This window comes from Oryza glaberrima, chromosome 6, assembly GCF_000147395.1.
Source record: "Oryza glaberrima chromosome 6, OglaRS2, whole genome shotgun sequence".
Lineage (NCBI taxonomy): Eukaryota > Viridiplantae > Streptophyta > Magnoliopsida > Poales > Poaceae > Oryza > Oryza glaberrima.
This window is the reverse complement of record NC_068331.1, coordinates 6,690,332-6,717,847: the sequence shown is the minus strand read 5'-3', so window position 1 is coordinate 6,717,847 and position 27,516 is coordinate 6,690,332. Positions and strand designations below refer to the sequence as shown.

The window sequence follows — 27,516 nt, the reverse complement described above, 5'->3', positions numbered from 1 at the left end:
TCTATGTATACGGTTACTCTTAAGAACCACTCAGTAGTGCTATCTATGTATGTGATTGAAAGTGAACTCTATTTACATATGACTGCCTGCTTTGATATGCTTTGATCCTCATATGACGATTTCCCTTTAATAATAAATTACACTTGCTTTATCACCCTGCTAGCGCACAGGCGGCGCGCCATTGGCGCGCCCCAACCTCTAGTTAGCCTGAAGAGTACAATGAACATGAACCAGCACAACGAGTCAATGACGCAACACTACAACAAGCATTTCTCCTATAAAATGAAACGTGGATCTTTGAACTAAATTACAACAAGGTCATATTACCAGGCGATCTTTGCCTTCATGTGCATAGCACAGGACAATTAGACAAAGGGCTGAGGTTATTACACCATGAACTAGAGTGAGCAATCCCTTCAGTAATAATCAGTGTTGTTCTCTGCTACGAGTTAGAGCTGATAGTTCCACAGAAACCGATGCCAACGACAAGAAATGCTATAGCCTGTAGGTATATGTAAACGAAATAGTAGTCGCCTCCATACGCCAAGTTGTAGGTCGCACAAAAGAAAAGGAAGATGGAGAACAGAATTTCCGACATTGTCCATCTGCAAGAATCACAAGAAACATGCACAAATTGGACTCAACTTAGTTTAATATTGATCAAATATCTTAATGTCTCGATCGATCTTGTACCTGTCCCAGAACCTGCAGGGAGGCCGTTCCAGTATTTGAGATGCAGGCTTTGTGTTGCTGCCATTGCCGAGCTTCTCAGTAACCACCCACTCATTCACACCACCCAGCTCCAGCAAGCCGATGAACATCGCCTTTGTTCGGTGAAACGACATGACATTCTCAAAGAGGATCCAGAATGGTATGAAGTGGATTGAACTGAAAGCAAAAAAAAGTAGTAACTATAATTAGGAACATGAAACATTCCTATGTGGCAGTAAAATATTTGTTGTTAACAAAGCTTAATTCACATGCAAGCATGGAAACCTTGTGTTTCTAATGGCATGTAGAAGTGTTATTGTTGTTGGGACATAAACCACTCCCCAAACAGGAACAGTGACCTCGGGGATTAGGACCGAAAACGGGATCACTACACAGTAGAGCATGAAAGGTACCACATGGGCAACAACCTTCCTCACAAAAAAGAAGCTGTAGAGCAAATAAAACTTCCACCAAAATGGTACCTCCTGCTCAAGAAATAGAAGAATATAACATGATGTTACATAGATATGTCCAAGAAACAAACAGTAATGTTGCAGTTAAATAGTCAGGTTAGAAACTATCTAAAAAATGGTCAGGTTAGTCACACAAAAAAAAGGGTACAAAATATATCAGGAAATAAAGTTGAGGCCCATGCATATCAGAAAAAATGTCACCAAATAATTCAGTGTATACCATGGATTATTGCTAACAAGCAAAGTTACCTTAGTGAATAATATTTCTGCTCCAACCTTCCGGAATAAGTTTGCTGCTCCACAGGTCCACCGGTGTTGTTGATGACGATATGTCTTCAGATTGCTTGGAAGTTCACTTTTTACCTATAATTTCCATGATAATTTACTTGCTAAACATCCATGAAAAATATTGTTGTGAACCACAAAAAAGTTGGGTATTAAACTACAATACCAACTATATGAAAAAAAAAGAAAAAGCAAAGGTACTTGCTTACATATTTCTCACATTTCCTAAACTGTTTCACATCAAACTATTGGCAAAATGTCCATGCTTCTAGCAGTCCTAAATGTCTCTTTTTTATTCTGTATTGCATTGATTTGTAAGGCCTTTACTAATGTAAGACGTGTAAAAAAAAGTACAACTTAACAAGATAACCGAATCCAGATGAACATGTCAGTACCATCCTACCTTGACATCTGCAAGATAGACAAATTTCCATCCTTTAAGACCAGCTCTGACTGCCAAATCCATGTCTTCAACTGTGGTTCGATCTTTCCATCCCCCAGCTTCTTCAAGGGCAGAAATTCTCCAAACACCAGCAGTTCCTGGAGTCAAAATAGGTTAATCCTCTAGCAATGCATGCAAGTGATTAAGTTTTGTTGAGATATTTCTCTCTTGTACGCTACCATTGAATCCAAAGAAGGCAAAGGTGGATGAACCTCCTTCCTGCTCTACTTTAAAGTGATAATGTAGTGTCATCTTCTGTATCCTTGTCATCAGACATTCACTGGTATTAACTGCAAAATCGTCCCGAAATGCCAGTCAGCAAGTTCCTGTCAATCGGAACAAGAGATGCATCAGACAGAGCCTACTTTTTTTTCTTTTTGCAACTCAAACTTTCTAGCCGCGTGCATCCTAGATGGAAAAGCCAGGAATGTAATCATCTCCCTTATCTAAAAAAAAAAGGATAAAGCCTACTACCGGTAGTATAGACGTGTTTGGATTTGTATGAGATACTTTGTTGGCAGCTTGGTATGGGACAATTTTTAAATAGAATGGTCAGAGAACAATATGCATATGCTAACCAAATTAATGGACCTAAGTAGGGTAAATTTGAGTGCTTTTCAAGCTTACCAAATTCCCAATGTGCTTGAACAAGGCCAATCTGTGGATTACGCACAAGATATGGAATTGTTCTCAGGAGGAAGTCAGGTTCCGGTTGGAAATCAGCATCAAATATAGCAACATAATTGCACTGTCGCACATAATCACGCAGCAATCCTTCTTTCAGTGCACCAGCCTTGTATCCTTTCCGGGTGTTTCTCACCTCATATTTTACATTCTTGCCTTTATTACCCCAAGACTTGCATTCAAGCTCCACCAGACCCTATTTAGAGTTACACTACAAAAATGATTCATCTTTAAGGGGAAAAAAAATCCAGTACCACTGCAATTAAATAGCTTGAGATAATACTTGCAAGACCATGGTTGGAGTCACACTCCAATATCGGCACTGTTACACACAAAAAAAAGAAAGAAGAAAAATTGTACCATAGTTTTTAACGTATATGGTGTCTTGGAAAATATATTAAATATAAAATATGTAAGATTATGAAGCATATGAGTAATACCATATAAATAAACTTTAGTTAAATCTAGCGGGGCAAATGCTAGGGAACCTACTAGTTTATACTAAAACAAGTAAATATTGATACCATTATGCCAATAAATAGGTAAATACTTCTTTACAGGGTTTAGAATTTCGTGAGCACAACAAATCTACCGGGTGACCGGAATTTCGTAATATTTTCTGAACAAAATGTTTTTGGAATTTGAGCAAATTTAAATATGCTAAATTCATCCGAATTTTCAAACAGGTATGCAAGCTGACCCTTCTTGACTTCTTGATGTATTACCTCTTGTCATCAATTCCTTATTCTTTCTCTTTGTGCTTTGATGTACATCCTAAATTTATAGATATTTTCTAACTACAGTAATTTGTAAGGACATTGCTGGCATATACATAAGTAATAAGTTCCTTGTGCCTTTCCTCTTCTTGACTTCATCAATATATTTTTCTTGAATTGCAGTAATTCCCACTCCATATATATCACTATCAGTTACTACATTATTTCGTACAATATCTGTTCTGCCTCAACCAGCTTGACGAAACAATCCAATCCCACTTCACCCTCTGCCCTATGGCACCATGCCACTATCTAATCTGACAACTCGCTACTGTCCACGGTTCCATGACTTCCATCCCATGGGCTCAAAACAACCGATTTCATTTCAGAAAACTTACCAACAACTCCACCAAACAACAAAAAGTGATTTCTAAGTTATACCACTATCTCTAGCAACTAGCATTTTGCATATGCACTATTTTTTTTCACAACTCTACTGCTGTTGTCACTATTGCAGAACAACAAATATGTTTCATCTCATACGTGCTGATTCACCTGAACCCCGTGCGTATGACACATTTTTTGCACGCCAAAGCCTATACGAGAACTAAAATTTAGAACATGTACACATAATCTTGTCAACCTATATACCGACTATTATTTTCAACCAGAGTATATAATGGGTCCACTAACAATCCATTGAGCCTTATCAGTTGTCCATATTTCCTAATAAGCCAAAACAACTTATTCGGAAATAAAAATTAATTTATAGGTAAAACTTTTATATATTTTTTCGTAGTGACTTAGGGTTGGTTTGGTTTGTGGCCTAAATAGGCCTTACCAAATTTCGTCAATGCCAAATTTTAGCAAGTTTTGGCATGACTAAATTTGGTAAGGCAAAGTTGTGTTTGAATTGAAATCAAAATAGTCTAAGTTCACTATTGAAATGGCCTATTTTTTTAGGCATGCCAAAATTTGGCTTTAAACCAAATAGACACTAAACACTATTAAAATTGCCAAATATTGGTAAGCCTAATTTATGCCTCAAACCAAACCAGCCCTTAAAAACCAACGCTAAAAAATTACGTTGAAAATATCTTAAAATCAACTCTAAAATCTAGATAAAAATTCAAATATTGGTTTTTTTGTTTTGACTTATTAAACCAACCGATGAGGCTCATAGACAACTTATATCATTATCAAAATTGGCACATATACCATATCCGCCTGTGCAGGATATGCTTGCTGCACCAGCGTTTTCCTCAGCCTATCATACCACGTCTGACAAAAGCAGCACCACTACGTACAGAACCAAAGCTTGAGCTTACCTTGACCGTTGGATCCGTAGAATCATCCAGAACTTGCACGATGAGCCTATCCGACGGCCACGATAGTCCGCAAGCTGCTCCTATCGACAGCTTGTACACCTGCGATCATACAGAGCCCAAATGAGCCGTACGTACGCGAGCTGTATACGCATACGGATACGGTTTTACACTTTTAGTACTTTTCACGCGCGAGCCAGCGCGTATACGTACGGTCAAAAAATACGTAGGCGCGTACCTCCCTCTCGTTGTACATGGGGATTTGGACGAGCACCATGGGGTAGGCGACGCGGCCGGCCTCCTCGTCGTCGTCGTCGTCGTCGGCGCCGGCGCCGGCGCCGAGCGGGGTCGCGCGGTACCGCCGGTCGGGGCGGCGGCGGGCGAAGCAGGCGGCGGCCATGAGCACGGCGTCGGCGAGGAGCATGGCGGAGAGCGCCAGGCACGCGGCGGCCGCGGCCGCGAGCGCCGGCGCCACGGCCGACGCGCGCGCCGCGCCCCACGCCGCCACCAGCTCGGCGGACGACGGCCACCGCAGCAGCAGCAGGAGGAGGGACTCGCCGCCTCGCCACCGCACCGCCGCTGCGGCGGCGGCGGTGGGCCCGTCGGCGCCGGCCATGGCCATGGCCCCCGCGCTCGTGTGCTCACTGCTCGCGACTGCCTTTTTAGCCTGTCGTCGGCTCTGGTTGCAGCTGCAGCTGCTTTTCTATGCGCTTCGGTGCGCCCAGGGCGCCTTTTCGCCTTTTTATTTTGGGTGTACTTTAACGATGAGTCGAAGATGGATTCTAATCCTCCAGGATGACTACCCATTTATATTTATTGCATGTCAATTAAATAGTTATATTTTTTCTTAAAAAAATATAAAATAAATTAATATGTAATATATCACACTTTACAAAAGATGCATGTTCAAATTCGATTTATATAAGTTGTAACAAAAATAACAAATTAAACTCTAATTGTATATGTATATTCACAGTCAAAATTATTATTTTTGTTACAACTTATAGAAGTCGAATTTAAACTTGCATGTTTGTGAAGTGATATATTACATATTAACCTATCTTATTAATTATTTTGAAAGTTTTTATAACCATTTAGGTGACATGTAAAAAACGAGTGGACGTATACCCGAGTGTTTAAAACAGTTTCCCCGATGAGTCCCCGACTATTAACTGATTTCTATGACTAGTGGACCCACAAATCTTAAGCCGATAAATCAGTGAAAACTTCGAAGTTAGTTGCAAAATTTTTAAAAAATAACGTACGAATAAAACTTTATATTTGTATCCTTAATAATATAAAACCCCTTGATAAAAATAAAAATACAGTATGATAAAAAGAAACTTTAAAGACAGCTTATAACTATGCTTTAAAATTTAAATTTTGGGTGTGGTTTATAATCTGAGAGGTAAATGGACACATATGACCGTGGGCATGCTTGGTTCAATGCTATTGTTAGACTTAGGGGCTGTTCAGATTGATGTCATTTTCAATTGTACCATTTTTTTTGCAACATTACAAAAAGAAGTTTCTATATTTAGTTTTAGTTTGTTGCCAAACTTTGGTAAATACATAAGAAATTCTGCCAAAATTTTGGTAATATTATCAACTTGTCAAAATTTTGACAGGTTTATTTTAGCTATAATTTGAATAACCTCTTGCTAATCTTTTGGTAATGGCATGATTTGACCACTGTCAAAGTTTTGATAAAGTTGTTTGGATCATCGTTAGAATATTCGGCAAAGGTTGAATAGGCTTTCAACTTGCAAGTTGCTATAAAAATGTGTCAAATAATTCATTTGGCAGTGCTATTTTTTTGGATTCCAAACCAAAGGAGTAATCTTCGTCATGCCAATTATTTGGCACGGTTGAATTGGGCTCCAACCCAGACAAACCCTACACTTTTGCTCTGAAAAAAAATAGAAGCTAAACGGAGGGAAGAAAAACAACTTAAATTAACTTAACGTTACGTCCTAAAAATTAAAATTGGCTGCCCAACTGGCAGGTCCATTGCAAACCGCAGCTTGTGAAAAAATCTTTTCCTTTTCAATACACAAGCACACTCTGTATTCCTAACCCATCTAAAAGACATGAAACGAGGAATAAATCCGTGGAATCTAGTGAAAGCATGTTTACGATTAAAATGCTTATAACTTTTTTCACTGATAAAAAATGCTTCTTAGTGATACCTGTATTCTTAGCTAAGCTTCCAGTCTTATATCTAGGGTGTTTCCCCTTTTTTTTTTCGTCGGTCTTCCGTGACCGAGTGCAGTGTGTATCTACGTACTTCTCAATTGATGTGTAAAATTTTTGCGAGTTCAAAAAATAAAAATCTTTATAGCACAATTAGTGTACATGGCCATTCGCTATCTCCACTACTTCTACGATTAATTAAACCTGTCCATGACCAATAACTCTTTTTAGATCATGATTGGTTAATCCTTAAAAAAGAGTGTTATTAGAGAGAATTTATTTCGTATTTATTATAGTGTAAAATTATTCTTACTTAAGGGCATGTATAAAGGTAGAGTCGGATATGAGCTCTACGTTATTTAGAGACTAGCAATCCTACAACAGTTAGAGACAATATGGTCTCTAATCATTAATGTATCAAAATACTTTTTCTTACTTTTATTTCCTTTCTTTCACCACCATGTAACAAAATTTGCTCTAGTAAATGCTAAGAGTCGACTCTGAGCCGTTGTCATGCATAACAACCATACTCCTTTCTCTTTCCTCCATGTCACCAAATTTACTTGTATGGCAATAGAGAGAGACCACTAATAAACACCGTTGTACATGCCCTAATCCCCCAATAACTTTCTACAATCCCCTTCAAACCAGTAGGGGGCTGGGTGCAGGGCTGCAGGCTCTTCGAGCGGAAACGCCAAGGCTGCAAAGCAGTGTGATCGCGGCGGACGGTGGAGACGGAGTGCAGACAAAACGGCGACAGCGAAACCGTCCATCGGCGCATCAGTAGCGGTCGCTACCGACTGGCGACTGCCCATGCATGCAGCCAAAAAGTGCCCAAAGCCATTTTCGAAGGGATTGGACGTGCCCGCCTGCCCGGCGAGAGCCTTTTTTGCACAGGCCGTGTTGCACGTGTTCAGCTACTGGACGAGACTGAAATCCAGGTCATGTGTCATGTTGCAATCCGAGCACATATTCGCGAGGCTATGCGCCGCTAGGCGTTCGCAGGGGCAGTGCACTGAGTTGGCATTCATCTTATATGCTCCACAGCAAATATTCTGCGCCACATTCGTTCGTCCGTGCTTCCAAACTTGATCACGCGTTCTTCCGCCTAATAGAGGGCGAGTGGCATGGGAGCGAGCTAGCTCCACCGCGCCACCGCAGCCACGCTGTGGAGGTTGTGGCTTGCCTGCGTTGTCGTTAGCCCATGAGTTCGGCCCCCAGTCCCAAAATCACCCTCGCCACCCTCGCGTGTGGGCCAGCTAACCTTTTTCCCGCTCTGCGCCCGACCTCACCCTCCCTTGCGCACACCGGCTCCGTTTTTCCACCGCCACGCCCGCCCTCGCTCTCGCTCTTAGTCTTCTCATCGTCGCTACCAGGAGCACTAGAGCCGTCGCTGGAATGAGCAAAAGCCACAGCAGTCGCAGGAGCCGTTGCGCCAGATCAAGGTACGTTAGTGTGAAACCCTAACCCAGAAATTATGCCCCTTGTTCCAAGTTTTTTTTTTCCTCTCATCGTTGTTCAAACCCTAGGTGGCGATGGATCCAGCGATGGTAGCATGCTTCACTCGTTTTTTTGCAAGATCCAAACCTGGCAACTAGTTTTTCTCAATCTTCCGGCCATCCATCTCCACTCCCCGCACATCTGGCGTTCCCTTTCCTGCCTGCAACGTTTCTCCCCTTCTGCACTTAGCTGCCGGCACCTCCGACTCCAAGCACAGCTGGTGTGGCGGCACCGTCGAGCTCCTCTAGATTTACACGCCAGCACTGTGTGGTGGTCCCTAGAAGTTGTTGATCCAAAAGGTAAGAGTTACTACTCAAATGAAGAGGACATAAGGCTGGTATGTGTTCTTTATCCTTCTTAGCATTTGTTCAATCGTAGTTGTAATGTTGTCAATTTCTAAAATATTCTCTGGTCTACAATTGTGTCATAGTTGGTTCATTGATCTGCTAACTGATACTCCCTCCGTTTCATATTGTAAGACTTTCTAGATCCATATTCATATAGATATTAATGATTATAGACACATATATGCCTAGATTCATTAACATCTATATGAATATGGGCAATGCTAGAAAGTCTTACATTGTGAAACGGAGGAAGTAGTAGACAAGTGAACTTTGGAGTTATGAGTGATGTATAACAAAGAATCTTATGTAAATTGTCTTATGTAAATTGTGATGTACAACCGATCATTGTTGTTGGAGGTGAGTGAAATTAGGATTGTACAAATTGAGTCTATATTGGACTGTAGAAACTGAGTGATGTATGAGTGTTAGATTCTTATATAAATTGTGATGCCAGTTGTGCTTAATTTCCTAAATTGTCATTGGAAAAGTCATTTTTCTCAAGTACTATACTGTTCTGCGCAGTTGTCTTTACAAGCTCCTTTTGGGTGCTACAAGTCAGTTTTGGATCGTTAGTTGATAAATTAACTGCTTGCTCTCCTAGTGTGTTTGGTTTGTGCATTAGGCCATAATACGATTTGGAAAATTCTTTTTTTTTCAAGAAGTAATGTTGTAAAAATTGATGTGGGATGCATTTAGAAAATGAGCCGTACAATTATAAGGTTTTTATCCTAATTTCTCTTATAAATTGGAAGTGGATTCTACACTCTCGAGGGACATCCCCTTATTATTTACATGTCATTCAAATGGTTATAAAAAATTTTAAAAAAATCAACTAGATAGATTGTTATGGGTGTGATAATAAAAAACAAATTCTATTAAAATTCAAAAACATGCAAGTTAAAATTCAACTTCTATTAGTTATAATAAAAAACAAATTAAACTATGGCCGCTAGATTTGTTTTTTTTTTACAATTTGTAGAAGTTAAATTTGACCTAATATGTTTAATATGTTTATGGAGTAATTTATTACATATTAATTTATCTTGTTGATTTTTTTTTAAAAAAATTATAACCATTTAGATGACATGCAAATATCGGTTTAGAATAGTTTCTCGCAATGGCAAATGTCATTGTTTGTTGACTGTATTTTAATGGTATTTGTTGATTTTTTTTAAAAGGAACTAGTGTTTTGGGACGAGGTAGTAACTTGCTTTTAGGTGTCTTCCCTAAGAGGCAAACAGCTCGTTCGATTTCGGTTGTGCAAAGGTGCTGGTGTACGTAGTTCAGCGGTTCAGCCCCGAACATAGCGTATGGTATGGAGATCTGATTCTAGCACTGGCCGTGCAGATCTTAACCATTTTGACGGCACAACTTCACCAATCTGAATCACGGACCGCATGCTCACAGTTGCTCACAAGTCACATCCATTCAGACACGAGAGCTAATGAAGAAGTAACATCGCATCAATGGACATAACAAACACATTATCAAATACAACATCCTACTACGCATGCATGATGCATCTGAAACAAAGCTTAATACTCCCTCAACTCCACCATGCCTCGCCATGAACACACAAACCGGAAGCTAATTTGCGCACCTCAACGCACAGCTCGGTCAGCACAAACACCTCCCCTGCAAGCGCCGGCGCCGGCGCCACACCGCCACCGAGTCGCACCTCCACAGCAGCGCCAAGCTTCTTCAGGGAGGCTATAGCTATAGCTGCCGAACGCGCAGGCGGAGACTGCGGGCGGACATGGTCTCTTCACCATTGGTACTTGGCCTTGACAAGGACCTCCTCGTAGAGCTCGGCGGCGTGGTCCCAGCTGAGGTCCTGCGACATGCCGCGCACCTGGAGCCCCCTCCAGCTCTCCTTGTACTTGCGGTACGTCTCGAGGCAGTGGCCGAGCGCCTCGATGAGCTTGTGCGGCTCGGCGCGGTCGAACGTCCACCCGAGGCCGGTGTCCTCGAACGGGTCGAACGCCGACACGGTGTCCCTCAGCCCGCCGACGGCGTGCACGACGGGGACGGTGCCGTACGCCATGGCGTAGAGCTGGTTGAGGCCGCACGGCTCGAACCGCGACGGCATGACCAGCACGTCGGCGCCCGCCGTGATCCGGTGCGCCATCTTCACCGAGAACCCCACCCACCCGCGCACCTTGCTGTTGTGCTGCGCCTCGAACCGCTGCAGCATCACCTCCAGGTCGCGGCGGCCGGAGCCCAGCAGCACCAGCTGCACGTCCTGCCCGGCGATCCACGGCATCGCGTCGCCGATGATGTCCACCCCTTTCTGCCCGTCGAGCCGCCCGATGAACCCGATCAGCGGCACGTCGTCGCGCACCTCCAGCCCCAGCTCGCGCTGCAGCGCCGCCTTGCACCGCGGCTTGCCGGAGTCCAGCGAGGCCACGGTGTAGTTGGCGTAGCCGTCGGACTGCAGGTGCACGTCCACCTCCGGGTTCCACTCCCGGTAATCGATGCCGTTCACGATGCCGTTCATCTTCCAGTCGTTCTCCCGTATGATGTCGTGGAGGCCCCAGCCGCCCTCCGTCGTCTTCAGCTCCCAGAGGTAGCCGGGGCTCACGGTCACCACCCGGTCCGCCATCTTCAGGCCCGCGCCAAAGATGTTGGCGTGCTCGCCGCCGACGGGGTCGTACAGCTTGAAGTGATCCAGGTAGTGCTCCGGCAATTCCATGTAGGGGAATTCATCTACTGGGCCACGGCCCTACAAACATTACACGAACCATTTAGCATCACAAAAAAAGTACTCCCCGGCCCATTTCATATTGTAAATTGTTTTGATATTTTTTTAAGTTAAACAGTTTTAAATTTAATTAGTTTATAGAAAAATACAATAACATTTCCAATACAAAACAAACATATAATCAAATTACATTAAACATTATATTTAATTAAACTAATTTGATGTTATAGATGCTGTTAAATTTTTCTATAAAGTTAATCAAACGTAAAGATGTTTGATTAGAAAAAAAATGACTTATAAATTATAATATGAAACGGAGAAAGTGCTGAACTAAAAGTAGTAATAGACTGAAGAAGAGTTTATCGTGTCCCTGCTCAATAATTACCATGACCCACAATTTGTGCACTCAACTAATTTCTCTAACAAACAGCAGGAGATGCATACAAATAGAATAAAGATGATTCATTAGGGAGGAGAGAAAAACAAAACCTGGTAAGCGATATTATGTATCACAAGGACAGAGCGAGTGTACTGCATCATGCCATTGTCTCTGTAATATGCCTTCAGATAAACAGGCAGGAGTGCAGTGTGCCAATCGTTTGCAAGGAACACCAAGTTGCCATCCCCATAGGGCACACCACCGCATGGAACGTGCCAAGGAACCTGCCGATTGTACAGAAACAGAAAATATAGCCCTTTGTAGGGGAACATATGACAAACATTGGCAAGAGCATTGCATATTACGAACTGTAGCAGGTTGAAATGCTGCTAGAGGTATCGAAGGAGTTCATCCGTGTATTTGGCGATAATGTGTAATATATTTAAAATAAAAAAGAATATGAATCTCTGTGAAATCTTGCAGAAACATTTACTGGCTGTTTGTTTGAGGGATCAAATTCAAATCATCTACTGCGACCTCATTTCTCCTACTTATTGTGTGCTTCAGTCCAAAAGTTAATACACTTCTTCTATTTATCAACAGAAAAAATGATTTGTGCTTTTGACCAATCCTCAAACCAAACAAATACATCTCATTCCTAAAACCAAATTAATGATTGATAATGGAGTTGGAGAAAATACCTCAACAGCAGCCTTACAAAACAGAATCATGCGCTTCATGATTTCCTGAATGAAAATGGGAATGGGTAAGCATTTTCAAATCAGTACGCCTAGGAGATGCAACTTAAGTTTTACTAATGCAATGTAATACCAAATAGATAGAAGCTTCACCTGTCTGTTCCCCCCATAGATGTCATCCTGACGGTGACGGAAGAGAGGAGCGTCAATGAACACAAAATCAACTCCATCGATAAATGCATGGAAATATTTCACTTCCAGATCCTGCAGGCCAAAATAAAAACCAATTACTAAGGAATTTGCGTCTCCTATGCCAGTCTTCTTGGATTGCATTGTTGACACACACCTGTCCAGCAGCCTTGTAGTATTTCCTGATTCCTACATCCTGGGCTTCCGCGTAATCACCGTACCTTGGTACCACAACCTAAGATTGAAAGATGCATTTGCCAGTTATCAGTTTATATCAGGAAGTCACCGAGAGTCCCCGTTTACGATTTCTGAATACGTTGTGGTTTATATTATTACCATAACTAAAATTACTAAAAAAAAATTGCTACATTTCTCTACTATCTTAAAAGCGAAGTCGTCCTCCTTCCATCCCCTCCTCCCAACGCGTGCAGCGTGTCCATATGCGAAAAGTAACTACCGTCCCTCCCTAATTATAAGGGCCTAGTTCGTTAACGGGCTCCTAATCTATCCCTAATTGTATGGGCCTGATCCGTTATCATGTACAGGTATGTAACTAGTGTAACTAAGAGAACTACTTTTGGCACTAGTTTCCATGGCCACGTGATGATCTAAGCGGCTACGCCATAGTGTATATATTTTCAACAGCATGTTAGAAATGAACATTTCCGTAACAATAGTAAGCAATTTAGCTTTCAAGTACAGATTTGCAAATTTATCAATATTACTTTTGTATTTTGAATCTAACAGCTGGAGTAGCCTTTTTAATTTGCCATCATGATTATGTAAACAAAAGAACATAAGAGAACTAATCTGCTTTACATTTGATCCAAATTTATATATCTGAAAATATACGTTAATTAAATGATCAAATCTGTAAGAATGGAAGAAACATCCAACCATGAAGGAGAGAAAAAAGGAGTAATACCATAACACGATGTCCTCTCCTCGCCAAAGCTTTGGGTAAAGCACCTGCAACATCTCCAAGCCCACCTGTGCAAATGCAACACTTGTTCATATCAGTAACTGAAGCAAATTTACAAGATCAGAAGAACAAAAAAGAGAAAAAAGAAGTATATATCGTGTACATGCCTGTTTTGCACCAGGGAGAACATTCAGCAGCCACCACGATCACGTTCATGACATTCTCCCCAGCCAAAGGGCCCGAATCGTCATCCTGGTCGATCTCAGAATCTGACGCATCTGAATCAGCCCAGTCATCATCGTCATCGCCATCCTCCGCGGCGTCCGGTTCGTTCAGATCAAAATATTTCTTGAAATCCCACGTCTCCTCTTCTACCGCAGGAATAGGGGAAGATCTAGTCACCTTTGGCTTCGGAGCACTCTCAACAACTTTTGCGCTCTTATCCTCTGCAAATTCCGAATTGTCAGGCTTGGGGAGAGGAGCGGACGACCTGGGATTTGAACCGGGCGGTGGCGGCGCCGGCGCCGTCGCGTCTGGGATGACGAACTCCGGCTGCGGCTTGTCTACGGATGGAAGGATCACGGGGGAGTCCGGCGCTGGGAGCTTCGTTATGGTCACCGGCGGCGTGGCGGCGGCAGGCTTGTCGGCGCCGGTAACGACCGATCCGTTCCGTGAGGCAGGTGTGTCGTCGTCGCGGCCGCTGAGAAGCGCTCCGTTCTTACTTGAGGCGGCGTCCTGTGTCGGCGCCGGCGCCGGCGCGGCCGCCCCGCGCACTCTCGCCGCGTCACCGCCGGAGCCGTACCGGCCGACGGGCGGGACGGTGCCCCTCCGCTTCAAGACCTGCAAACACAGCGCGCGCACGCGCAAGCACACGCGTCGGTTTCAAACGAAAACATCAAAGCGAATCAAAGCAGAGAACACCTCTCGAGCACGACGATCTCGGCGCCCCGATCGACACCACCAACCCACCTTGCCGACGCCGCCGCGACGCGAGCGGGGCGGCTGCCACGCGCCCGAAGAGAACTCCTCCTCCTCGTCGTCGTCCTCACCCGCCCGCTCCACCGCCGCCTCGTTCTCCCCATCATCCGCGCGGCGAACCACGCCCGCATCCCGACGCCGAGGCCGAGGCCGGGGCGGAGGCGGCGCCCGTAGGGCTAGCCTTCCGGCGCGGCCGTCGTAAAGCAGGGCCGGCGGCGCGGCCACGCCCACCACCCTCCCCCTCCTGGGCCCTCCCCGTGACGCCGAAGAGGCGAGCGCGACGAGGAACGTGGTGGATGACGCGACGACGGCCGACGACATGGTCGCCCCGAGGAACCTCCCCGATCGAGCCGGAACCGAACCGAAGCGACGGACGAGAGCGGAGGAGGCGCGGGTTTGAGTGTGTGCGCGTGCTTTGCTTTCGTCCCGCGCGTGCCGTGCGGGGGATGAAATGGGCAGCGAGCGACGACGGCGAGGAGGGCACGCGGGGGAGACGGCGGGGGAGCCACCTGTAAAGCGTGCGCCACCGGTGGCGTGCGCCGTGGCAATCCGCAACGCTCCAAAACCCCAAAACCAACGCAGCCGCGCGCGGCGCGCGGGGAGGAGTAGCCGTTTCTTCTCTTCTCTTCCCCTCCCCGTCGTCCGCTACGGGAACCTCGACCGAGGGCCCCACCTCTCCAGAAGCGAGTTACTTTGTCTGCCATGCGGGGTCACCCGTTTCGCGGGGCCCGCGTGTCGGTGACGTTAACGGCTCGGGGTGCACGCGCGGAGGAATAGGTGGTTTTGGAAAGTGGGGCAAAACCCCCACGTCCCCACGCACGAACGGAAACCGGCGTGCTAAACAAACCTCGGAACGTTTCTTCGACGGCCGTAGAACTGGCTGACAGCCGGGGACCACCTGCCAGTGGAAGCTTCGCGGTGTGCAGCGCTGCAGCATATCCACGTGAGAACAAATCCGGTTCGCTTCACGACTCCAGTCCAGCCGTCAGGCGATGGCGTGCCAGTTGCGGATGCAGGTTTAAAATACAGGGTGAATGGCAGTGGTGGCAGAGCTAATTCTAATTAGGTAATGATACAACGCACATAAATCATAGTCGCTAGTTTACGGTATTGGCGCAACAATACACGGCACGAACATTGAGAAAGTTAACAACGAAGATTGGAGATAAAAAAAATAAGAAATGCTGTTAGAAAATAAGCGGAACCACTTTCAATAGTTCGGGGGTGGGGGTATAAAACGGGATAAAAAATTATTTAGGGGTTTAAGCGCTTCATCAAAATAGTTCAAGTGAGTAAAATGGATTTTTTTTATATATTTACCAATTTAACTATTTACTGTAGGCTGTATTATGTGCTAAAGGAATAGAAAGAAAATCAAATTTTATTTACGGCTAAAATCAGAAACGATCAAAATGGTACTACTTATACACGAATTTTCATAAAAATTTTTGTTCCTACTTAAAATACTTGATTTATCTGATTATTCAATAGTAGATTGATGACTAATGTGTAAGAAATCTATATCTCTGCTATTATAAAAATTGAAGATGTTTACGTCGGTACGTTATCCGTGTATGAGTCAGTTTTTAGGTTCGTTTGGTTTCGGAAATACATATTCGTATTTGAGTCGGTTTTTAAAATCGTTTACTTTTAGTAATACAAAAGGAATCATATAAGAAATTTGTTTTAAAAAAACTCTCATGCTAACTTGAGACGATCGGACTCCTAACTGCAGCTCATGATTTTCAAAAAATATATATATCCAAGCGAACTCCCACAGTGAATTTCATATTAACTAAACCATATAACAATATTAAGATTAAAATAGATTTTACCCGTTGCAACGCACGGATATTTTTTCTAGTCTATATACCTAATAATTAAAAAATACGTAAGATTTCCGGATGTTTTTTTTGTCCGTCATACCACACGCGTCGCTAAAATCCGGATTTAATCCGGTTAACAGTCGGACCGGGGTTTTTTTTTATCTACCCCAAAACCACGTTTGATATGGTATATGTATCTTCCATGTAATTACCTCTCACGTGTAGCAATCTATCTAAGTTTTCATTTCGGCCACCAGGGTTTGATTCCCACTTTCCTCTCCATTTAACACCATTTATTACTTTTACAGTGTCTATGGGTCTCTCTTAAAATAAGTCTACTTTGCCTCCTTCGTGTCAAATCATATTTGCCTTCAAATTCTTTCTCCTCTTTTTTCAACAGATTTTTATTGATTCTTTTTTAATATATTTTTATTGATTTTGAGATCTTATAATGAATCCGTTTTTAATTTGAAAATTAAATATAATTAAATTATATACACAAAAATCAATATATGTTTACCTAGGCCCTAGAATAATTCTACTTTCACTCCCTCGTCTCAAATCATATTTGCGCGTAATTTTTTCTCTCAATCACTAGCACGGACCATGCACATCCGAGGGCTGAAAAAACAAAAGTTTTGCACCTCTTTCTTCAATAGATTTTTAGTGATTCTAAAATCTTATAATGCACCAGTTTTTAATTCGAAAATTAAATATAATTATATTATATACACAAAAATCAATATAAATACATGAACCAATCGGTATTTTTTCAAAACATGAAAACTGAATATGTGCATGGCGTGAAACTTCACACCATGGCTCTGTTCCTTCTATCTCCGATTTTTGTTAGCGCGTTTTTGAAACTTTCTATATACAAGTTGATATAAAATACTATATATTTTTTTAATTACTGTAATAATAAAACTCAATTAATCATGCGCTAAGAGGTTTTCTACAGAAGAAAAAGGAACATATGGCACGGCTGGTACTGTTCAGGTTTTGTCAGCTAGAGCATAGCGCTGTACTGTTGCATTGTGATTATAATCAATGCAATGTTATAGCAATCATCAATTATGATAAAAGATTATAAAAGTGCCATAAAAAATTGTAGTTTAAAATAATTAATGACCTCCCAAAAAATTCATTATTGATGACTTATACGTAAAGGTGTGTTGCTCGGCTATCTGTTTCTCCAATGCTACAATCATCGGGACCATGTGTTAGGGACATCATTCACATCCTGTACGCGTAGAGCGGATTAATTGTCCAAGCACAAATATGCATTTGTGATAACTATGAATTGTCGCCGGTACTTATGATTATACTTAGGTGCTTCGATAAATCATTGAGGTCATATTTCATCCACCTAACCATTACCTAGTGCAATGCACATGTATTTTATTCAGTCGTCCACGCGTGAGTCCTGACACGATCCATCTCTACACGAGTATGTGTTCGATTTTGGAAATGATATCATAGTTTGTCACACAAGGGTCGAGAGAGAGAGCGTGTTTTTTTATCCGTCGTGATTATCATTAGCCTAATAAATAATTTATCTATCTTGAAACAGTACTATATACATGTTAACTCTAGACTTTATAGCATTTAACTGTTCCTTTACCCGTAGCGAAGCACGTGCATTTTTCTAGCATAACAATAATATGATTAAAATAGCCTCACCCATTGCAACACATTTTTTCTAGTTAGATTTTAATAACTTACTGTAACATACATTTTTTTTTTAACGAATCGACCAGCACCTGTGCAATTCAAGCATTCTGATTTAAAACGTAAAATTATCTCAGTAACAGTAAGGGAGAGTACTAATGAATAATAATGACATGAAACATCCATGTAATAAATATATATATCGACAACGGAACCGACTATGTCTATACGGTGCAAGGAGAAAAATATATTGAACGACTTGGTACTTATATATATATTTGCACCAGAGTACAAATGACATTGATATAAACTAATTAGACTGATCCCCTAGATTAGACCTAATTACAACGTCTTGCAGAGTGAAACTAAAAAAAAAAAACTAGCTGGGCAGCATGCAGCCATATATGCACTCATATGTACTGGGGTACTATATATTATATCTAAGATCAAACTTCTAATCTACTTGATTGCACCTAATTTATGAGCATCCATCTTGTTGCTATAAATTAAGCTGATGGCTCTGCAGAAGAATTAAAAAAAAAACAAAAATCAGAATCAGAATACAGCACTCGTCGGAGAGGATCAATTCAGGATTGATGAAGATAACATGTATTATTTTTTCTATAAAGAATTGTTAATTCATGTTTACCGGGAGATGGAGATGGAGCAGCAGCAGGAGTAGGAGCAGGCATCAACGGTGGCACTGGTCCCGCTGTCAAAATTAACACAACATCGATAAAAGTCAGTCTTCCCGTAGATAAACATTATTACTACTATGTAGAAATTGAGAAAAAAAGAATTGCAAAAGTAGAACACAGCTAATTAAAATGATATATATATGTGAAATTCGGGAAACTGCTGAGAAAGAAAAATGAAGCTAATACTTACTGAAGCACTTGGTGAGAGCCTCGACAGGAGGGGTCACACCGCAGGTGGCTGGAAGAGACATCATGCGTGTGAGATCGATGGGCGCCGGCATGAACTTGCCGATGTTGCCGTTGATGCCGTGGCAGAGGCAGATGGGCGCCATCTCCACGAGCGACTTGAAGCCGTCGCAGCAGACGCTTGGCGGAGCCGGCACATCGGTCTTGGTGGCATACTCCACGCACGGCATCAGTGCCATCAGCGACGACAAGCACTCCGTCGGCTGTGGTGTGATAGGCGCTGCCACTGCCAGTGCGCTCTGGGAGCTATTGGGGACTTGTACTGGTGCACCTGATGATCCCGGTGTGATGGAAACTGACGGCAGTAGTGGTGGCAATGGCGGAAGCTCTGGGATTTGGATCGTTGGAAGTGGCTGCAGTTGTGGAAGCCCTGGGATTTGGATTGTCGGAAGTGGTTGCAATGGAGGAAGACATGGGATTTGGATCGTCGGAAGTGGCGTCAATGGTGGAAGACCTGGGATTTGGATCGTTTGCAGTGGCGGTAGACCTGGCAATCCAACCAGCGAAGCTGATAGCTGGGACACGTCGGCATTGGCCTTCTAAACACCTGGGCGTCCCTGACGGCTGCCGATGGCTGCAGCGAGGCGACGGCGAAGAAGGCCAAGAACACGACGAGGAGGATGCGCCATCTTCATCTACTTGCGAAAGCTGGGTTTCTGTACGTGGGTTGATGTGGTCGATGTTCGTTGGTCCATGGCACAGCTGGTTATATAGTGGTAAACACTTGTTGTAATGTTTTCCTTTCAAGTATATTCATCTCTCACGTGTGGATTAATTTGAAAAGCTGTTATAACTTTATCTATTCCAGATACTTTGTCTTTATCTCATTATTATCCGGTTATCTCGGCCTTAACGCGCACTGTTTCTCTCTGATATTTCTAAAATTTACAGTTTGACAGGTTTGGAGACTTCAGACTTGAATTTATTAACTAAAAATATGGGTGGGTTAAGCTACGGAACATGGTTGATCGCGGAACGATGGCTCTTCATTATCTTGCTAGGACTTTATCTGGTTGTATGTTCACATACATGCGTTTGTCAGCCACGCTGGGTGAAATTAGCCGTCTTGATAGGCAATGTTTCTCCGTGATGATTATCAGGAATTATACTTGGACATCGCGTGGAGACTAGATTATTATTATTATTATTATTATTATTATTATTATTATTATTATTATTATTTTGAGAAAGTGGAGACTAGATTATATTGAGCACATATATGTACTTACGGTGGCAAGTACGGCAGGGACAAAAATTATTTTCAACCATTCGAACTATCAGAGATTAAAAACGACCTTATAAGTTTCTTCATATATCTCTACTATTATAAAAAATAAAGATGTTTTCGTTGATACTTTGGTGCGTCATCCTTGTATAATACAAGTCGGTTTTTAAGCTCATTCGCTTTTGAAAATAAATATACGTATTTGAGTCAGTTTTTAAGTTCGTTTGTTTTTGGAAATACAAAAGGAGTTGTATAAGAAATCTCTTTAAAAAAAACTCGCATGCTAACTTGACACGATTAGGCTCCTAATTGCAGCTCATGATATTTTTATAAAAAAACATATATCCAAGCGAATTCCCACGATGAATTTTACCTTAACTAAACCGCCTAACAATAATAAGATTAAAATAGCCTTCTCGTTGCAACGTACGAGCATTTTTTTCTAGCATAACTAAAATGAGGTTTGGGGATGTGGGGCGACACGGACCGTAGCTGGGCCGGCCGACCCATCCTTCCCAATGAGTGTGTCCGCCACTATGGCGTGCACACCCACGGCTGCACACCAATGCTCCAATGTTAACCTCGTTACATATACAACCAACCAAACGAAAAGAAAGTTAAGTATAAGAAAAATAAATTTTATATCGAAATTTATTAAAAGAGAAGTGAAAACGTTAAATCTATACCTAATAAAAGATTATGTAAGGTTTTCGGGTGTTGTTTTTCCGTCCGTCGTCCCACTTGCGTACGCTAAAATCCGTTTTTTTAATACGTAAGAAGCGCATCATTGTATTAAGAAGAGATAAAGTTTATGTACAAGGCGGACGCAACAAAAGAAAAAAGATGGGGACAGAATACAGGAGAGGAGCAAGAGTACTAAAGCCTAATATCCAAAATAATTTGGCGACCCCTCCCTATCCGAATGGACTACTAAGCTGGGAATGGCTGCCCTAGCCAGTCTCCAAAGATCAGCTTCACCTATCATGCCCCGAGTGATCTCCATCCAAGATCTGCTGGTCTGATTGAAAACTCTATTGTTACTCTCTTTCCAAATCGTCCATACTACCAGGGTTGCGATGGTGTCAAATCCCCGACGATGCGCATTGGTCACCTTCTTTCTGTTGTCACAGAGCCAAAGGTGAAAGGAGGGTTCATTGATCGGCAAGCATTCTGAATGTCCAATTGCTCTGAGAGCAATCCACCACAACTGCCAGTACTCCGCACATGCAACCAAAAGGTGTTCGATAGTCTCGTCACTTTGATCGCAAAGAACACAGCGCTCCAGGTGCGACAAGCCACAGCTCCGGAGACGGTCTGTCGTCCAGCATCTATTGAGAGAGACCAACCAAAGGAAGTAGTGATAACGAGGAGACGCCAAAGATTTCCAAATAGGCTTGTACTGAAAATGGATTCTTCCCAAGAACAGAGCACGATATGCTGACCGAGAAGAATACTCTCCTGAGGACTCCCACCTCCAAATCATAGAGTCAGGCTCATCCGATAGTTGGATTGACATAAGGATATCCCAGAGTTTGAGATACTCCAGGATTGCTTGGATGCCCAGAGCCATAGTGCAAAAAGCCGAACCGGCCATCGAACCAGTAAAGCTTCTGGTTCACCGGCTCACCGGTCTGACCACTGGGTCGTCCTGTTTGACTGCAGAACCGGAGCCTTCATATTATATGTGCATTCTCCTTTAAACAACATGTGTAAGTGGTCTACTTGGCTTAGTTGTTGAACTTGTAACGAGACAACCAGGTTCGAGTCCCATCATCCCACCCTTTTTTCATTTATTCAGTAAAAATGACACATGCATGACACCGCCTGTTTAGATGTGTCCGGTTCGCCGGTTTTCACCAAAAACCGCCCGGTTCATCCGGTTGTGACCAAACCACCCTTTTTTTCATTTATTCAGTAAAAATGACACATGCATGACTTGGGCCTAGTGGGCCTTTGTAGCCTGGTCCACGTGCTCGCCAGAACCGCCTGTTTAGATGCGTCCGGTTCGCCGGTTTTCACCAAAAACCGCGCGGTTTATCCGGTTGTGACCGGTTCGATTGTATATCCGGTCCTTGCAGCAAACCGAACCAGCTGAGGGGCTGGTTCCGGTTTTTCCCGGTTCAACCACCGGTCCGGTCCGGTTTTTGTACTAGGCCCAGAGCGGCGGTGATGTCCCGAATCCACCTTCTTTCATGAAGCGCCTCAGCTACCGTACGATGATTTCAAGAAGCGCCTCACCCACCGTACGATAATTTCTTAGCCGTGCAGGGAAAAAAATAAGGGAGTAGCTATATTTATGGCGTCATATTTTTCATTAAAAAATAGTCGGTATGTATTTACATTGTAAGTCCCTAAATTACATATGTAATTTTAGTGTATTTACAATGTAAGTCTCAAAATTACATATGTAAGTCCTAAAATTACATATGTAAATTCTAAAATTACATATGTAAGTGGTGTGTAAGTGGAATGTAACTACTATGTAAATTTGTATAAATATATGAGAAGTGTTTTTTTTTCAAGAAAAGATGTTTGCTAAGCTGGTATGAGCGTGCAATGCTGAACTCCCGGCCATAGCATCCTGCTGTTTTAGCGCCAATCTTGACGTCAATTCAATGCACCACAAACCGATATATTTTAAAGGGAAAAACTGTCGCCACTTTTATAGCGTTTTCGAAAAATAATCCGTTTTAATCCGCTTAGTCACGTCAGGTCTTTTTCAATCTACTCCCAAACTACAGTGTAGATAGTATGTGTATTTTCCATTTAATCACCAAGCACAAGCCGTAGTCTGCGTACTTGGCTAAGGATTAAGGAAGGAGGTCTTCATGTTGGCCACCAGAGTTCGATTCTCACTGTCTTATTTTCCCTTTTCTACACATATTATTACTTGCACTTGCATGCTTTAAAGCGTCTATGGGCCAGATTAGGCATACTCTATCAAAATCTTTCTGCTTGCCTCCCAAATCTTTTGCTTCTAATTGAATCGTATCTCTCAAACGTAAAACGGGTATGACGCCTCCCCCATCATCAAAAACCGGTGCAAAATAAATCATTTGATTCTATGGGCCTCTCCTAGGCCAGATTAGGGCTACTCTATCAAAACCTTTTTGCATCTATTATTACTTGGAATAAGTCTACTTTGCCTCCCTTATTCTTGCTCCTAATTTAATCGCATCCCTCAACCGTAAAACAGGTATAACACCTCCCCCATATTAAAAAACAGGTACAAAAGTCTACTTTGTGTCCCTTATTCTTGCTCCTAATTTAGGGCATGTTTGGCACAGCTCCAGCTCCAACTCCACCCCTCCTGGAGTTGGAGCTCAGCCAAGCAGTTTCAGCTCCACCAAAACTGGGAGTGGAGTTGGGTGGAGCTCTCTCACAAAATATACTAGAGTTATGGAGCTGGGTTTAGGCAGCTCCACAATTCCACTCTAGACTCAACTCCTGGAGTTATATTTAGGAGTTGGAGCTGTACCAAACAGGCCCTTAATTGCATCCCTCGACCGTAAAACAGGTATAACACCTCCCCCACCTTCAACAACAGGTGCAAAAGTCTACTTTGTGTCCCTTATTCTTGCTCCTAATTTAATCGCATCCCTCGACCGTAAAACAGGTATAACACCTCCCTCATCTTCAAAAACAGGTACATAAGTCTACTTTGCCTCCCTTATTCTTCTAATTTAATCGCATCCCTCGACCATATAACAGATATAACACCTCCCCCATCTTCAACAACAGGTACAAACCAAGTGCTTTTGTGGTTTGGAGAATCGTTTCTGCTGATGTGGCAGGTGGGACCACATGTAGGGACTCTCCTCTCCCCTCTCTTTATTCATCTCTCTTCTCGTTTCGATCTCTTGCGAGAGTGTTATGCCCGAGCACGAAGGCTCGCCACCATTGGTCGGCATCCGCGGCACCGGCGGTGGTGGCAACAGCCTACCGCAGTGTGGACCACACGTCATCGTAGCAGCTGGGGACGGGGTGCTCTGGCGCTAGGCGGTAGTTGACGGCTACAGCTCGTGCATAATGGGGAACCGCTCGATCGAGCACCACACCATTACCTTAGTGTTTTCGTCTCCACCGTCGAGACGACGACCACCATGAAGGAAGCCTTTTGCCCACCGCTAGCCGCACAAATAGGTAAGCCGTGACCAGGAAGGAGCTGGTGAGGAGATCTACAAGATGGGCGGTGAAAAAGGGTCGAAGACGACGCTGTCAATGGGAGGAAGCTTGGGCGGCACTTCCTGAAGCTCTCCCGCGACCACGGCGGGTGCCAGGAAGGACGCCATCCACCGTCCCTTTGCCTCCGCGACATTGAACAGCTCGTCCACCCAAAGATTGGCTGCTCGGTCCATGGCCACACCTTGCGTGCCAAAGGGAGCCGCTTGATAGAACACCGCCTTAGTGTCTTGGTCCCTACCGCCAAGACTATAGGCGCCATGAAGGATGCCTTTTGCTTACCTTCAGCCGCGCCTATGAAGAAAGACGACCTGAAAGTAGCAGGATGGCAACAACGGCGGGGCGGCGGGACGGTGGGGCTTGAACATGGCGTCCTTAGCATCATACTCCATCCGTCTCTAAATATTTGACGTTGTTGACTTTTTAAAACATGTTTGACCATTCGCCTTTTAAACATGAAGTAATTATTAATTCTTTTCCTATCGTTTGATTCATTGTTAAATATACTTTCATGTATACATATAGTTTTACATATTTCACAAAATTTTTTGAATAAGACGAACGGTCAAACATATGCGAAAAAGTCAACGATGTCAAACATTTAGAAACGGAAGGAGTATATCACAAGTGGCCACGATATCGACTTTGCCACTGAAGCAGGCGCCGCGCATCGCCGCGACTATCGGCTTCTGGCACTACTCGATATGCCCGTGAGCGTCGCTTGCATATCCACTCTATAGGTAGGATGGCATGTGGCGCAGTGGCGCAGGGTAGTCTTGGGTGCCACCAAGCGGGGAGGGGGGCCATGGCGGGGTTCTTGGCAGAGCCGAGTTCGATGCCCGCGCAGAAGTGCGGGCCGGCGGCGTAGAGCACAATGACGCACGTGCTAGGGAGGAGGCCGAGGATGACCATGGCATGCATATGCATGGCGGTGGGGAGGGGATTTTGAGTTTGAAGATTTTTTGGAAAAATCGGAGTTTAGTTTGTCTTGTTGCAATGCATGGATATTTTTTTTCTAGTATAAGAAAAAGAACTTTTATAACGAGATTTATTAAGAGAAGTGAGATTTAAATCAGAGTCGGCCTAGGCTATATCTTATGGTGTTGCTAACCGAAAGACCCCCGGACCTTTCTCACAGGCAAACCAAACAGAAGCCATGAGCGTAGGAACAATTTCACATGAATCATGTATATATGAATCACGAATTTCGTTTGGAACGCAAGGATTTTACAATGTTTGTACGAACCAAAACAAAAACGCTGACAACGTACGTTGAACCAATATACTACTAGTTCTACTACTACTACTTAGCTAGGTTGAGGTGGAGTTGTTGGCGGAGACGGTGATGTTGAGCTTGCGGAGCGTCTCGAGCGCGATGAGCTCGTTGGCGCGGTCGGTGGGGTGGTACTCGTCCCAGAACACGTACTGGCTCCGGTCCTTGCACAGCGTGGACAGCGGCGTGCACGTCAGCGTCGGCCGCACCCGCCCCAGCGAGCAGCACGGCGCCCGCGAGTTGTTGAACCCGTGCGCCGCGGGGCGGTCGATGATGTCCTGGAAGTAGTCGTACGCCTCCCCGAACCTGAACGTCGCGTTCGCCAGCGACGACGACAGCCTCGCCACCGCTGCGCCCGCCTGCTCGTTGAAGCTCCTCGCCAGCGCGTTCGTCGGCTCCTGGCACGCGCCCGTGGAGGTCAGGATCCGCTGCAGCGGGATGCAGCCCATGGGTCCCAGGCCGAAGAACGTGAGCCGCCGCGCGCCGAGGGAGTGGAGCAGCCGCAGCTGCGCCTCCAGGGTGGTCACCATGTAGCGGACGAAGGCGTCGCCGTTGTACGTCCACGAGTCGGAGTAGACGGGGAGGAGGTAGTTGTTGATGAAGTCGTTGGCGCCCATCGCCACCACGTAGTAGGCCTCGCCGAACAGCTTGTCCGCCGCCGCCTTCCCGACCTTGCGCCGCATGAACTCCTGCGTCCCCTGGAACAGCTCGATCTGCTTGTACAGCGAGAATCTCTGTATCTGCAACCGCACATGCGTGACATATTCGGTTCAGTTCTTCAGTTCACCGAGCACAAGATAAATTCTTGGCAACCTCCATCCCAAAATATATAACTTCATTAACTTTTCTATAATATTTAACCATTTATATGTAAAAGCATAAGTTAAAATCATACCCTTCCATTTCCATTTCATATTATAAGTTATTTAATTTTTTCTTAGTCGTTATAGAAAACATATTAAGATTTTTTATTTTTAATACAAAATAAATATATTATCAAAATATATTCAATGTTAAATTTAATAAAACTAATTTGATGTTGTTTATAATTTTTCTATAAATTTAATCAAACCTAAAGAACATTGGTTAAGAAAAAAGTCAAACGAAAAAATAAATAATATTTATATAACTTTTTTTAATAAAATAAATGATTAAACGTTACGTGGAAAGTAACAATTTTGTATAATTCGATATAGAAGAAAGAAGTACTACTTACGAAGAGGGAGGAGGTCTCGTTGAGGATGCCGCCGCCGCCGGAGGCGAAGTTGACGCCGCGCTTGAGGATGACGTTCTCGTCGAGGGAAGGGTCGAGGAAGGCGGGTGGGCGGGGGAGGCCCATCTTGTCGCCGACGATGTCGGCGACGGTGCGGCCGTTGCAGAAGCGGCCGTTGGGCATGCCGGTGTCGAAGTCGATGCCGTACCAGGGGAGCGCGGCGCGGGCGAGGCTCTTGGTCAGGTAGTCGTTGTTGCCCACGTCCGACAGCGAGTCGCCGAAGATGAACTGCACCACGTCGCCGCGGCACCGCCCCAGCAGCACCACCACCACCACCACCATCGCCAGCGAAAATGCCATGAGCTTCGACTTCTGCTTCTTGCAAGCCATCTTAATTTGATCTGTGTCTCGATCGACGAGGTGATCTGCTTGGCAAAAGGCCTCCTATTAAAAGTGTGGCGATTTTGCTAATGCGTAATACTACTAGTAGTTAATCAAGAATGATGGGATTTGGTGGTTAATTAAACTGAGGCTGGGACTGGGAGTTGGTCTGAGTAGCTTGGTTTGATACACCTAGCTTACCTAACTGAAAAGCGCGGCAAAGGAAAATTTTTGATGTGAGGAAGCAAAAAAGGGGAG

The 27,516-nt window shown here is 43.8% G+C and overlaps 3 protein-coding genes, 1 long non-coding RNA gene and 1 pseudogene across 4 annotated transcripts; 1 reads left to right on the top strand and 4 right to left on the bottom strand.

Annotated features, from left to right (window-relative positions):
- Positions 1-66: 66 nt before the first annotated feature.
- LOC127776217 (probable glucomannan 4-beta-mannosyltransferase 3) lies at positions 67-5,294 on the bottom strand. The gene is made up of 9 exons (XM_052302579.1): positions 4,875-5,294; positions 4,640-4,738; positions 2,539-2,791; positions 2,091-2,201; positions 1,873-2,009; positions 1,434-1,547; positions 997-1,196; positions 694-888; positions 67-605 (listed from the first exon to the last, which is right to left on the bottom strand). Exons 1-9 carry the CDS (start codon positions 5,256-5,258, stop codon positions 443-445), a joined length of 1,656 nt encoding a protein of 551 aa, XP_052158539.1. The 5' UTR covers positions 5,259-5,294; the 3' UTR covers positions 67-442.
- Positions 5,295-7,811: 2,517 nt separating this feature from the next.
- On the top strand, positions 7,812-8,840 carry LOC127776220 (uncharacterized). The gene is made up of 2 exons (XR_008018142.1): positions 7,812-8,274; positions 8,359-8,840. It is a non-coding gene; the product is annotated as an uncharacterized LOC127776220 (long non-coding RNA).
- Positions 8,841-10,092: 1,252 nt separating this feature from the next.
- Positions 10,093-15,103, bottom strand: LOC127776216 (soluble starch synthase 2-3, chloroplastic/amyloplastic). The gene is made up of 8 exons (XM_052302577.1): positions 14,535-15,103; positions 13,733-14,405; positions 13,569-13,633; positions 12,801-12,878; positions 12,608-12,718; positions 12,458-12,502; positions 11,867-12,040; positions 10,093-11,398 (listed from the first exon to the last, which is right to left on the bottom strand). Exons 1-8 carry the CDS (start codon positions 14,862-14,864, stop codon positions 10,442-10,444), a joined length of 2,433 nt encoding a protein of 810 aa, XP_052158537.1. The 5' UTR covers positions 14,865-15,103; the 3' UTR covers positions 10,093-10,441.
- A 3,443-nt stretch (positions 15,104-18,546) lies between these two features.
- On the bottom strand, positions 18,547-24,567 carry LOC127776342 (uncharacterized; annotated as a pseudogene).
- A 995-nt stretch (positions 24,568-25,562) lies between these two features.
- LOC127777501 (GDSL esterase/lipase At1g74460) lies at positions 25,563-27,339 on the bottom strand. Its single transcript, XM_052304102.1, has 2 exons — positions 26,881-27,339; positions 25,563-26,404 (listed from the first exon to the last, which is right to left on the bottom strand). Exons 1-2 carry the CDS (start codon positions 27,265-27,267, stop codon positions 25,703-25,705), a joined length of 1,089 nt encoding a protein of 362 aa, XP_052160062.1. The 5' UTR covers positions 27,268-27,339; the 3' UTR covers positions 25,563-25,702.
- Between the last annotated feature and the right edge of the window lie 177 nt (positions 27,340-27,516).

Coding starts and splice junctions, on each gene's coding strand:
- LOC127777501 (XM_052304102.1), bottom strand. CDS start 27,267: ATGGCTTGCAAGAAGCAGAAGTCGAAGCTCATGGCATTTTCGCTGGCG. Junction 26,405..26,880: donor ACGAGACCTCCTCCCTCTTC/GTAAGTAGTACT, acceptor GTGCGGTTGCAG/ATACAGAGATTCTCGCTGTA.
- LOC127776217 (XM_052302579.1), bottom strand. CDS start 5,258: ATGGCCATGGCCGGCGCCGACGGGCCCACCGCCGCCGCCGCAGCGGCG. Junction 2,202..2,538: donor TCAAGCACATTGGGAATTTG/GTAAGCTTGAAA, acceptor ACGATTTTGCAG/TTAATACCAGTGAATGTCTG. Junction 889..996: donor CATGCCATTAGAAACACAAG/GTTTCCATGCTT, acceptor TTTTGCTTTCAG/TTCAATCCACTTCATACCAT.
- LOC127776216 (XM_052302577.1), bottom strand. CDS start 14,864: ATGTCGTCGGCCGTCGTCGCGTCATCCACCACGTTCCTCGTCGCGCTC. Junction 12,503..12,607: donor TCTATGGGGGGAACAGACAG/GTGAAGCTTCTA, acceptor ATTTTCATTCAG/GAAATCATGAAGCGCATGAT. Junction 12,041..12,457: donor TTTGTAAGGCTGCTGTTGAG/GTATTTTCTCCA, acceptor TACAATCGGCAG/GTTCCTTGGCACGTTCCATG.